General features: G+C 40.3%; 2 protein-coding genes across 4 annotated transcripts in view; one reads left to right on the top strand and one right to left on the bottom strand.

Annotated features, from left to right (window-relative positions):
• GNAQ (G protein subunit alpha q) overlaps positions 1-6,950 on the top strand; it is a 288,439-nt gene extending 281,489 nt beyond the window's left edge. The window contains exon 7 of the mRNA XM_082401495.1: positions 1,653-6,950. Coding sequence (XP_082257621.1) covers positions 1,653-1,843 — 191 coding nt within the window. The 3' untranslated portion in view covers positions 1,844-6,950. The remainder of the gene's footprint in view (positions 1-1,652) is intronic.
• Positions 1-12,011, bottom strand: part of LOC309633113 (uncharacterized protein) — a gene marked incomplete at its 5' end in the record, with an annotated part of 77,209 nt that overhangs the window by 10,492 nt on the left and 54,706 nt on the right. The window lies entirely within an intron of this gene.

The following is a 12,011-nucleotide window of genomic DNA, read 5'->3' as shown; positions in this document are numbered from 1 at the left end:
TTTCCGTCTCTATAAATGTGCCTAATCTAGGTACTTCATATAAGTGGAATCGTACAATATTTGTCGTTTTGTGTCTGACTTATTTTACTTGATATAGTGTTTAAGGTTCATATATGTTGTGGCATCTATCAGAACTTAATTTTTATGGCTGAATAATATTCCATTGTATGTATATACTACCTTTTGTTTATCCATTCCTGTTGATGGATCCTTGGGTTGTTTCCACCTTTTGCTATTATGAATAATGCAGCAATGAAAATTGACGTACAAGTATGTTAGAGTCCCTGCTTTCAATTCTTTTGGGTATATACCTAGGAATGGAATTGCTGCCTCATATGTTAAGTCCGTGTTTAGAGTTTTGAGGAACCATCAAACTGCTTTCCATTTTACATTCTCAGCAACAATGCACAAGGGTTCAGATTCCTCCACATGCTTACTAACACTTGTTATTTTCCACTTGATTTGATTATAGCCATTCTAGTAGATGTGAAGTGGTCCCTTTGTTGTGATTTTGATTTGCATTCCCTAATGATGTTGAGCATCTTTTCATGTGCTTATTGGCCATTTATATATCTTCCTGAGAGAAATGTTTATTCAAGTCCTTTGCCCATCTTTTTATCAGGTTGTCTTTTTGTTGTTGAATCGTAGGAGTTCTTGATATATTCTGGATATTTACCCCCTTAGCAGATATGTGACTTGCAAATATTTTCTCCCATTCTGTAGGTTGTCTTTTTTTTTTGTCATTCTTTTTTTTTTATTTTTTATTGAAGTATAGTTGAATTATAATGTTGTGTTAATTACTGCTATACAGCAGAGTGTGTAGGTTGTCTTTTTACTTTCTTGATGTCCTTTGATATACAAAAGTTCTTAATTTTGATGAAGTCCAATTGATCTGTTTTCTCTTTTGTTGCCTGTGACTTTGGTGTCATATCTAAGAACCTGTTGCAAAATTATTAAATAAGTTCTTCATATATCCTGATAAATGTACCATAATCCTTCTAAGACAGTGCTTGGCACATAAGAAACCCTGGATAAATGTAAGAAAATGTAAACCAACTTTTTAAATCATCACACGTAGTTAATTGAATTCTCATAAATGTGGTTTGCTCAGAAACACCAGAAGTGAGGCTACAGAGGACAGCTGTAGATGGACCAGACCTTAAGGAACAGGTTTTGTATTCTGAGAGAGATTTCAGTCTGGAGAATGTAAAATGATCCATCATGGAGTGGGGGAGGGGAGACACAGGGGGGCAGATTGACAAGAGAGCCTGAGGCAGTTATGTTGTACCCATGCTTATCATGCAGCTGAAACCAGCGCAGTTAAACTCAGTCCAACAGAAGTAAACTAATCACACCCCTACTGAAGATTCTGCTGTGGCTCCCTATCTCCCAAAGAATCAGAGCTAAACGTAGCCTGCCCTTCAAGCGCTCTGCCTGTTTTCACCTAATCACATTCTGTGGATGGATGGAGATGAATGGATGGGCAGGTAAAGTGACAAAGAGGAGCAATTACACATAGTAGTGTTGAGGAAGATGCTTATAACAGATCACATCTGCACTGAAGACGTCTTTGTGAGCATCAGTAAACATTTACTGAGCAAATGCCTTAACAGATCAGCTGACAAATGTCCCTTTCCTCCCTTGGCCAACAGGACCCCAGCGAGATGCCCAGGCAGCTCGAGAATTCATCCTGAAGATGTTCGTGGACCTGAATCCAGACAGTGACAAAATTATCTACTCCCATTTCACATGCGCCACAGACACCGAGAACATCCGCTTTGTCTTTGCCGCCGTCAAAGACACCATCCTCCAATTGAACCTGAAGGAGTACAATCTGGTCTAATTGTGCCTCCTTGACACCGCCCTTCCCTTCCCTGGTGGGCTATTGAAGCTATACAAGAGGGACTGTATTTCTGTGGAAAACAATTTGCATAATACTAATTTATTGCCGTCCTGGACTCTGTGTGAGCGTGTCCACAGAGTTTGTAGTAAATATTATGATTTTATTTAAACTATTCAGAGGAAAAACAGGATGCTGAAGTACAGTCCCAGCACATTTCCTCTCTTTTTTTTAGGCAAAACCTTGTGACTCAATGTATTTTAAATTCTCAAGTCATACACTCACAAAGAGCTGTTTCTTCCTCTCTCTCTCTCTCCCCTCTTCTTTTCTATTGAGCAAAATGAAGCTGATTTTCCTTTTCCTAACCCATCCCTTCCTCCTGATTTTTCCCACATTACAATGGTCTTTATCCTAGTTCCATTCTTGGTCAACTTTTTCTCTCAAATGATACAGTCAGGACAATTGTCATTCAATTTAAGCCATCAACATCAGCTTAATTTAACAGTTTGTAGTTTTTGCTGAAGGATTATAAGTATTAATACTGTGGTTTTAAGTGTATTGCTCTGGATACACACGTAGAGGTTTTTTTTTATATATTGTTTTGCCTCACTTTGGGCTGGGACAGTGGATGCCCATCTAACGGTTAAGTGTCTTTTTTTTTTTTTTTTTTTTTTTTGGATTTCTACCTTCAGCCATAGCTTGGTTGCTCAGTGAACTGTACAGAAGTCAGTAAGGCACGGGCCAAGACACACAGAAGTCCTTTCTTTTGAAATGCCATGTGCCATTGTCCTTCCTCCTTTCCTTCCCTTTTTTTTTCACCCTGCTTTCTTCAAACTGCAGATGCCAAAAAAATATGCCAAGAGACACTACATTATCCCAATGGCTGCTACCCAGATCCTTTTCATAGGTTGCTCTTAATTTTTTTTTCCTTCAGTTCAAACTTTTCCTCCGTTTTTTCTTTTTTCCTAGTGTTTGGGCCACAATTTTAAAAATGACTTTTATTAATGGGTATGTGTTGCCAAAGCTGGCTTTTAAAAAAAAAATTTTTAGTAAGAACTTAAAAGATAAAAGCCAGTATCTTAAAATGTAAGAGAGTAAGACTGTGAAGGCTAAAATGTTTGGCTGCGAATGAACCTGAAACACCAGTTGCCAAACAGTTGGTCACTGTCAATCTGACTCTCATAGTCTATCCTTTTCTTTGCCCTTAAAATCACATTGTTTTGTGTCCACATTCCATGTTGAGCATCTAAATCGGCAATGTGGAAAAGCTGTCCTGTGTGATACCCCATGAAATCTGCTTTTCTCTCTTCATTTGAAGCCAGCTTTACTCTCTTTGTGTTCTCTAAGGTCAAGTAGGTCTGCCAAGAACATTGGTTGATGATAGTATTATTCTGACACCTTTAATTTGCAGAATCTGAAGTTACTGCTAGTTTACCATCTTTGGGATCTTAAACTGGTGACTGGCTGAGTTGAACTTAAGGAAGATTTGTGGACCGAAACTCAAAAGTAACCTCTCTGTTCTATAGAACATGTATTTATATAACTGAACATCGTAGGAGAGAGATCTGGAATTCTATATGTGCAATTTTTCAACCAATGCAAAAAACACAGCACATGTATTGATGAGCTTCTGTCAAGCAGTTTGAGTTGAAATATGGTTTAAGAAAATAAGTCATGACTGTTTTAAACCTGCTGGGAAGTTAGAATTAGGCCATGATGCTGGTCTCAGTTTAACTACAATACTATTTGGCACGAGTCTAAACTTTCATATAAATCACTCTTTTGGAACAATAAAGGAGAGGGAGAAAATCAATGGCTTATCAGATGAGAACCAGAGTTACTAAGTAGTAATGGAATGTTCCCATTCTTTACTCTCCCAGCCTCAAACTACACAGGTTACTTGGTTTTTTTTTTTCCTCCTTATTCAGAAAGCACCTGTAATTTAATTAAGAAACAGACTGCCTGTAGGTATAGTGCAATTACGAATGCTCTAATCATTGTATATACATCTCTCCCTTGATATTGCATCATCCATACTGGCTTTGTAATCATTAATTTTTTGGCAGATTGAATGTGCTGTATTGATATGTATCTATGTAATTGTATTGTGTGTCTTATAGCTAATTCACATTTTGAATAATGTTATTTTATTTACTTTTTTAAGAGAGGAGAATGTAAATTTGTCAGTTTATTTCTGACTAGGGATATTTTTTTTTTTCCATTTAGAAAAGAAAAAAAAACCTTACTATCGTACGGAGCGGTACTAGCATCGTGCTATATAAAATCATTTGCACATTCCTGAGTAGAGGTATACTGATTATAAGACCCAAAGGTCTTAAGACCCAAAGGTAATTTCATAGCAAAAATCAGTTGGAGCTTTTATACAAACATGGAAACCAACTTTGTAGAACTTTTGCCATTTGACCTAGGATTGGAATATGAGCTTTTATACAATTCATATTCTTATTTGGCAAATATGCACAGTTTAGTATTACCTCTCTGATGGCCTTTATTAGAAAGGCAGTTTTAGAAGCTATTGTGATCCACTAAGGAAATGTTTTAACAGCTAGCGACCACTGCTTGCCTGAAAGGGCGATCTTAAATTTGGTGCAGCAAAAAAAAAAAAAAAAAAAAAAAAGAAAAGAAAAAAAAAGTATAAACAACAACATTTGAAGGCCTACAGTGTGTATAGAGAAAACCTCATCACAAGGTCATAAGTGTTACAGTTTTAGGGAATCAAGATATTCTATTTAATAGAGCTATAGTAGATGTAGTCAATTAAACCTGATCTCAAAGCTCGAAGAAGCTGAGCAAAACAGGGAAAGATTGTTATATTTGTCTTTATGAAATCGGGATGGAATTGCTATGCAGAATTGAGGTTTGTGGTCTCACTGTTCATCTTAGGGTGCATGACAAGATCCCTTCTCTTGAGAAAGGAAAAAATTGATCACCCTAGTTACAGTGATGCATAGAAACTGAATTGTATCCACACTAGTCAGTCGAAGCTAAAGGATTTTCTTTTTTGTTTCTTTGTTTGGGGTTTTACTGAAGGGTCTGGGGTGGGAAGGGATTCTTTTCAGTTTTGTATAAAAACAAAGTTTACTCATGCTTTCTATTATTATTGTGATTGCAAGCATTCTAAGCGTGTGCCGCTGGACCCCTCTTGTTGATGCTCTCGGTAACAGTAACGGAGGCCTGTGGCGAGTTTTGTGGTGACTTGGGCATGTCTTATTGAAAAACAAAAACACAAAACACAGAAACCTTTCTTCAGCAGACCAAGGCAAGCAGCCGTTTCATGACTCACTTAACACATTGCAGTGTACCAGTTTACAGATGATTTTTCCCTTTTTGCGTGACATGGCAGTTCCAACCCACAGAGAATCCCTTATTTGTAAATTGGAGGTTTGTACTATGCCTTACAGAGCTTAAATTCAGAAGTTTGTGCCTCATATCTGAAACAAAGGGAAATAACAAAAGTAAATAAATCCCCTCAAAGTGTTTGTTTTTAAATACATTTTCATATAAAGAGCTCTGTTGAATGTCATGAATAGATTGGGGGGGAAAATCTTCTAGAAACCTGCATATGTTGTTTACTAGCAGATGACATCTACAAAAGGTATTTAAGGAACACCCAAAACTTGTATTTTTTTGTAGATTAACTAGCAGGTCTAATATTTAAAAAAGGTAATTCAGCTAAAGGACAATTTACTTTTTGTACTTCAGACTATCTTGATTGTCAAGGTGTACGAACTGTAATTTTAAAATTTATACTGCCACATGATTGTAAATTTTAGTTGTCTTAAGTTAGGAATCAGTGAAAAGCTATTTATGCTGGATATGGGTCAAAAATGACTATTATTTGCAAAAAATATATAAAAATAATGGGAAGAAAGGGCTGCATAATAAGATACTGCAAGACTCAGATACTGGTTGGAAATAATCAAGTTACCCTCAATTTCCCTTTGTTTTCAGTTTCTCAAAAAGAATGAATGAAATGAAATATAGCAGAATGTTAACCCATATAAAAATAAAGTGTACCCAAATATTATAACGGATATTGCTGCTCTTCTTAAAATTAAATAAGGGTTTAAAACCACTTAATTGGTAATTGACAACATCTCAGTTGACACAGATAAGGTGTGCTTGGTATACTGTTTTCTTCCAAAGATGATCTTTGGTTAGAAACACACACAAAAATTAAAACTAGTAACATTGTGTTTATCTATCTCTACATATTTCCAGCATATGTAGCGTTAATAGATCTGTCCTGGTAACTATGTCTTTGGGATTTCATTTTGATTCCATAAAATTAGGAAAAGAAATAGCTTAGTTGTATATGACTAGCTAGAGATTTTTGGAGCCAAACACCTGCTGTTTCGTAGATACTTAGTACACAGTCTGAACTTGCCACTTGTTTTTCTCACAGAATAACCATTTCCTGCTGTCTTCCCAACTACCAATGCCCTTCAATAACCCTGTTGCTTCTAGAATCATCTGTTCAAAGTATGCATATACACCCAGCACATAGTAGGTGCTCAAATATTAATTTCCTTCTTACCTCCCTTATCATGTATCCTCCATTTCCCCATATGATTCCAACCCAATAGTAAGTGGCATTTACATGTTATGAAAACATCTATTGGGTAAAATTGGATCTCACTTGGATAAAGGAATTCTGACTTCCATATAAGCTTTGGTAGACAGAAAAACAACAGGGAGAAGATATTCTTCAGTAGAATATTTTTAAGTTTAGAAAAGGAAGATGGAAAATTACTATGTTAACTTTGTTCAGGTTACTTCGACTGAAACACATGTTTTTGGTGGATTTCTTTTCCTCAAAGAACTCTCTAAATGCAACTTGCTGGATTCCTCACCTGTCATCATGCTGGAAACCCTTACTAGACCTATGTATTTAGGGAGTTTTGTCAGAAAAACATTTTTAACTTGCAGTATTTAAAAGAATCATATTTACTGTTCTTAAAATGTCATTCAAATGCATGTATTGTCTATTGTTTGGGGATGGGAACTAGTTTTGCAAAAAAACACCTAATGTTGTATAATAATGCCCCGATGATCTTGCTGGTTAAAAATACAGTATTTTTGGCCATAAGTTTGTACTACAGTTTTCTTCATTCTTGAGTTTTCCTTCTCTTGAAGTTGCCTAAGCCTCTCCAAGAATGTTTTTTATTATAAGGAGTATTGGGATAAATCTTTCCTTCCTTAAAGCACTTTATACTGCACATCCATTTCCCAAAGTAGGTTCAATAGTTTTTAAACAAACCACCAAAAAAAAAAAAAAAAAAAAACCCTTTTCCTTTCTGAATATAATCAGAAATTTCTGACTTCTTTAGTGGAAAGTTTCATATTGATAGTATTTATCAAATTTGTTTTTAAAAAAAAGACTTAGAACAAGCCACTGTCTTCACCCTGAGGCCGAGATTCTCCTCAGAGAAAGAACACAGGCCTTACAGGCAGAGGGCTTGATTAGAGTTCCTTGTCTCAGCCCTGGAAAGGAAAGGTCCACTCCACGTGGGAAAAAGGACCTGCTGTAGGTGTCCTTTAAGTCTGTGATTTTTACATCGAGGCTTTTGAGATCAGCTAAAAACTAGCTTCTCTTTTTCTAGCAATTTTGTGAAGTTGGGGTGATGGCAGCAAGTGCTTCTCCAGAAAATCGGTGCTTACGTAGGGACCCGAAACCGTAACAGGAGCAAGAACTGTTCCTCCTGCTACTCGTGATCAGGTCTTTTACTTGGTAGCCCAGCCCTTGCTTATGGAATTGTGTCTTTCAGAATACTGTTCCGTCCATTTACTTTAGAGAAGAAAGTGTCATTTTTACTTAAAAGCCTTAGTCTTAAGGCTCTCCTATCCTTGCATGTTTTAGAGACCCTTTCCAGTAGGTGGTGTCCCTTCTCTCTGGACCTTCCTGTGAAGGGAACGGTGTGCCTGGGGACTATCATTAGTACAGGCCTGGAGTGACAGTTCCCACAGCTCTCTGCCGAGGAACCGGGGTGTTAGGCAGCCCCCTAGCGCTCCTCACTCTGTGGCCGTCTTGCTGGGGCCTGACCCCCACCAGGACCTGACCTCGGTCCATCTGCATCATCATCTTGAAGACCCCCGCCCACAGAAAAAGACAGGAACTTGCGGAACATTATTTGTGCCAAGTATTTTAGCTTGACCTTTCAACTCATAGGTCAAGCCTGCCTAGTCTGATGTTTTTCTGTCCTATCCTGGGAGCAATAAAAGAGTAGCTGGTCTGAAAGCTGCTCTACCTTGCTCTTCATCTTCCCTGTCTCCTCCCATTTTTCTCTTAGGATGTGACAGCCGGCATGTTGCCTCTTGAGAAACCAATTAGACCACAGCAGAGAGGTGGGGGGAGAGAACTTGATGCCAAGGAACAACAGTAGTTCGTTTGATAGTGTGTACAGAGCAATGTCTAATGGTCATCAGCTGGTGTCTCGTTTTTCTCTAGTTGTCTAATTCTGAGTCATTTCCATGTTCATCAGCTACTTCATATTTAAAGCCTTTACTGAAATGTTGCTCAGGGTTGGAGAGTGGAAGGCAGTGGTTGAGGGCGGGTTTCTGGTTGGTTCCTTTTGTTTTAACTTATCTATGTGTTACCATTGTTTCTTTGTTTCATTGCCACGGCTAATTAAATACAGATCCAGCTATTATGAGGCACTGAACTCAGTCTATTTTAAGGGAGCCTCCCTTAGGTCCCTGCAAAACAAGGCCTTGGTTGTAAAATGTGGGTCTCTTTAAAATCTAAGATACACAGGGAGTTCTGAAAAGATTCTTTTTGAATTCTTATGCCTCAAGACTTTAAATATGATCTGGGTTGATGTTCTCTCTTCCTGTTTTCTTCAAGAACGCAAAAGGCCAGATATTTTTCTGTCCCAAAAGCCTATGGGTAAGATAGGCAACTTGCCTCTTTAAGAGGGTAATTAAACCAAACCATAGTAGCAAAGAGCCGATGGGATTCCCTCGGCGGGCCTTCCGGGCCTTCCACCGTACTGCTCTGGGCCTCAGTGGCCTTGGAGGAGGAGTTCTGCAGCTTAGAGGACTATAATGCCTGTCCCGTTGAGACAGGCTGCATAAAGGGCCCCTGGAACTTAACAGTCTGTTCACAGTTTGCCCAGTGTATTTCTACGGTGGATATTTTAAGCATCTTTAGAAATGAGAGTCCCAGGAAAAGAGAGATGGGCAAGTGAAGCCTGGCAAACCCTAGAAGTCTGTAAATGGAATTCCACATTATGTACCCAGCTACCAAGAAGCTCCCATAGCTGCTCACAAGACCATGTCTGTGTCTGCTCTGGGGTCCCCTCACCTAGGGCGCCATGCCTATTAGGGATCCCACACTGCCTGGCACGTACTGCCCAGTCAAGGCACCAGCTGGGGCGCCCCTGACACGCAGGGCCCACGTCAGGAGTTGTAAAGGCCATGGTTATTTTCCCAGGCTCAGAGCAGCATTAGCAAAAGGGGCCTGCTTTCTTTTCGTGGAATACAACACGACCCACCCAGTGGTATCCTGATAAATGGTTAACAGCGAGCAGTGCAGGATTATGGTACTGATTGGTAGTGAGTGCTGACTTCCATGGTTGAAGTATTCCCCCACCATGCCCAATTTTAAGCTACTGATTTGTAAGGTCACAACTCAGAGTTGGGAAGAGATGCTAACAATGGACTCTCAAGCTCTCCTGCAGGGAGGACACCCTCACTCCCTTAAGACAATGCCTTTCTGTAAACCTGGGAAGCCGGCAGCAGGACAAGCCTACCTGGCTTACTGCACCCAGAGCACATGCATTCCCTTCCCCCGTAACCTGGAGCTAATTACCAAAGAGCACCCCGCTCACAATAGGCTCAGAGATGAGGCAGCTTGGCTGGCAATACTAAATATTTAAACTCTCAGAAGGAATAGCAGGAATGGGTACACCTGAAACTAAATCAACCATACTCCAATATAAAATTTTAAAATGAAAAAAAAAAAAAAGCAATGGCAGGAATGGGTACCCAGGAAGCTGGGGAGGAAAAATGCAAAATCAATTTGGACATCGGATTAACCTAACGCTCTGTGTGCATGTGTGTGAGATGTCTCAGCATTTCCAAGCAGTTCAATCATTGCTGAACAAAGAGAAAAAGCCTGTCCAAATAGTCATACCAGTGGGTGACAAGATTAATCCTAAATCTTTTAAAAACTAATCTCGATACATATGTGGGTATACATGTAAAACCTAAAGACGGTTTGACCTTGAAGTTGTGTACATGTGTGAATACATGCGTAGTCACAGTCAGACTGGCTCATCTCTTGGTTACTAGAAGCATTTAACTCAGCAATGCTTCATACTGACATGCTCAAGACAGAAAAGATTATAAAATCCACAGCTAACCTTCTTTTGTTGCTGTTGTTAATGTTTCTCTTGCCAGTCTTTTCAGGAGCCATCTTTAAAGAGCTCTGTCCTAATCTAGGAAAGAACACCTAATTATGGCCAATTTAAAATGTTTTGTTTTTAATGATGAACCTGAGCTGGGGCTTCAATGCCTCTGAGCAATGAGGGCCTGTATTTCCAGCATAGACAGGGAGGAAGGGTTTCGAGAAGGTTCGGAAGCTGAATGAAAGCTTCCCTAAATTACTAAGGCCAGGCCTGCGTGTTTTAGTGCAGTCACTGTTCCACATTTCCATCCCTGGGTTAAGTCCTCTCTGCGCAGACTGCTTACTTCCCACGAAGCAGGATGAATTCCCAGAGCCCCAGGCCCACGCCACGCAGACGCCTGTACAGAGCCACAGACTCGGGCTGGGCCACACGGTGTGGGGCTGTGCTCTTGTGTCAGTGCTGTCAGACCGGCCGAGGGTGGCCACCCTTCCATGCCCCCTGGTCCACACGGGGGTCATGGGGTGGTGGGCGCTGCAGAGGCTTCTCTTTCAAGTCAGGAGCTGCCTGTATCCTCCTAGCACTCTCTGGCCGCAGACCAGAAACCAAAAGCCAAGGCCTCAGGAGTAACGCTTAACAAATCCTGCAGCTTCTGGCCCTCGGCGGGCAAACCAAGGCTTGCCACGCCCTCAGGGGGTCCCCCAGCGGGCCTGAGCACAAAGGTTGCAGGAACCCACTCATTAGCACCCACTGTATTGGCTTTTCTCCTTCCCTTGCCTCACTTCCAAGCTCATTATGCTTTCTGGGTTCATCTCGCCAATAAACAGCTGGCACCAAAATCCTTTACACGGGTGTGCTTTGGGGGAAATCCCAGTAAAGACAATAAGACCATCAAGGGGTGGCTTTCTGTGTGGGCAAGCACCCACAGGGACTTGTCAGGAAATGGCCACAACTAGGGACAGTGTTTTTAGCCTTTCAGGGGACTCCCAGCTGCAGCGGGTGACTGAGGTCCAAGACGAGCACCTAGAACCCCAGCCTGCAATGAATTCGCTACACAGGTCCCACAGTGGGAGACTGGATATACCCATAATAATACATTGATGAACAAAAATGCTGCCTTTTCCTGGAAGCTGCCACCAAACCATTTTTAAAGATAATCACTTTCAATTGCTGAAGAGAAGTGACACGGACGTTTCCCCCTTGCAGTCACTCTGTTTAGGGGCTTCTGGACTCCTTTCGTCCACCTGCCCAGCCCTGTCTGTTCATTCCAGGATGAGCTCCCACACCCGCCCCAACTGACTGATTCCAGCTGGGTCAGGCCGGCCTCCCTGGAGACACGCATGCACTTTTATCTTGCTCCCCCAGCCAGTCGATGGTGCTGACATAATCAGAGGCAGGGAGGAAAGAGGAAAGAGTATTCCATCGGAGAATTAGCACATATTGTGACATTTCATTGTTGGGAGAAAAATGAGAGAATACGGAACATATACTGAAAACTATTACAAAAGTAAAGGCCATGTTCTGAAAGAGTGTGTCTGCCTTCTTTCATAAATTTCTCTAATTTTTGGTGGTTGGTAAAGGTATCTCCTTCAAAAAAATGAATTAAGGAAACTATGCTTCAGATCTTGCTGAAACAAGACTTTAGAATGAGAGGCTCTCTGCCAGTGCAAAAACTATTATACCACAATTGTCAGTACTAATGTCTGAATATATTGTTCTAAAATATGTTGTATTTAGCTATCTAATTATTAACTAAGTCCTTGGACGAGATTGTAAAGGAATGAGTCTTTGAGTAGGGGTTACAC

The sequence above is a fragment of the Balaenoptera borealis genome, assembly GCF_965194805.1.
Source record: "Balaenoptera borealis genome assembly, chromosome: 8".
Lineage (NCBI taxonomy): Eukaryota > Metazoa > Chordata > Mammalia > Artiodactyla > Balaenopteridae > Balaenoptera > Balaenoptera borealis.
This window is presented reverse-complemented; position numbering and strand designations above follow the sequence as displayed.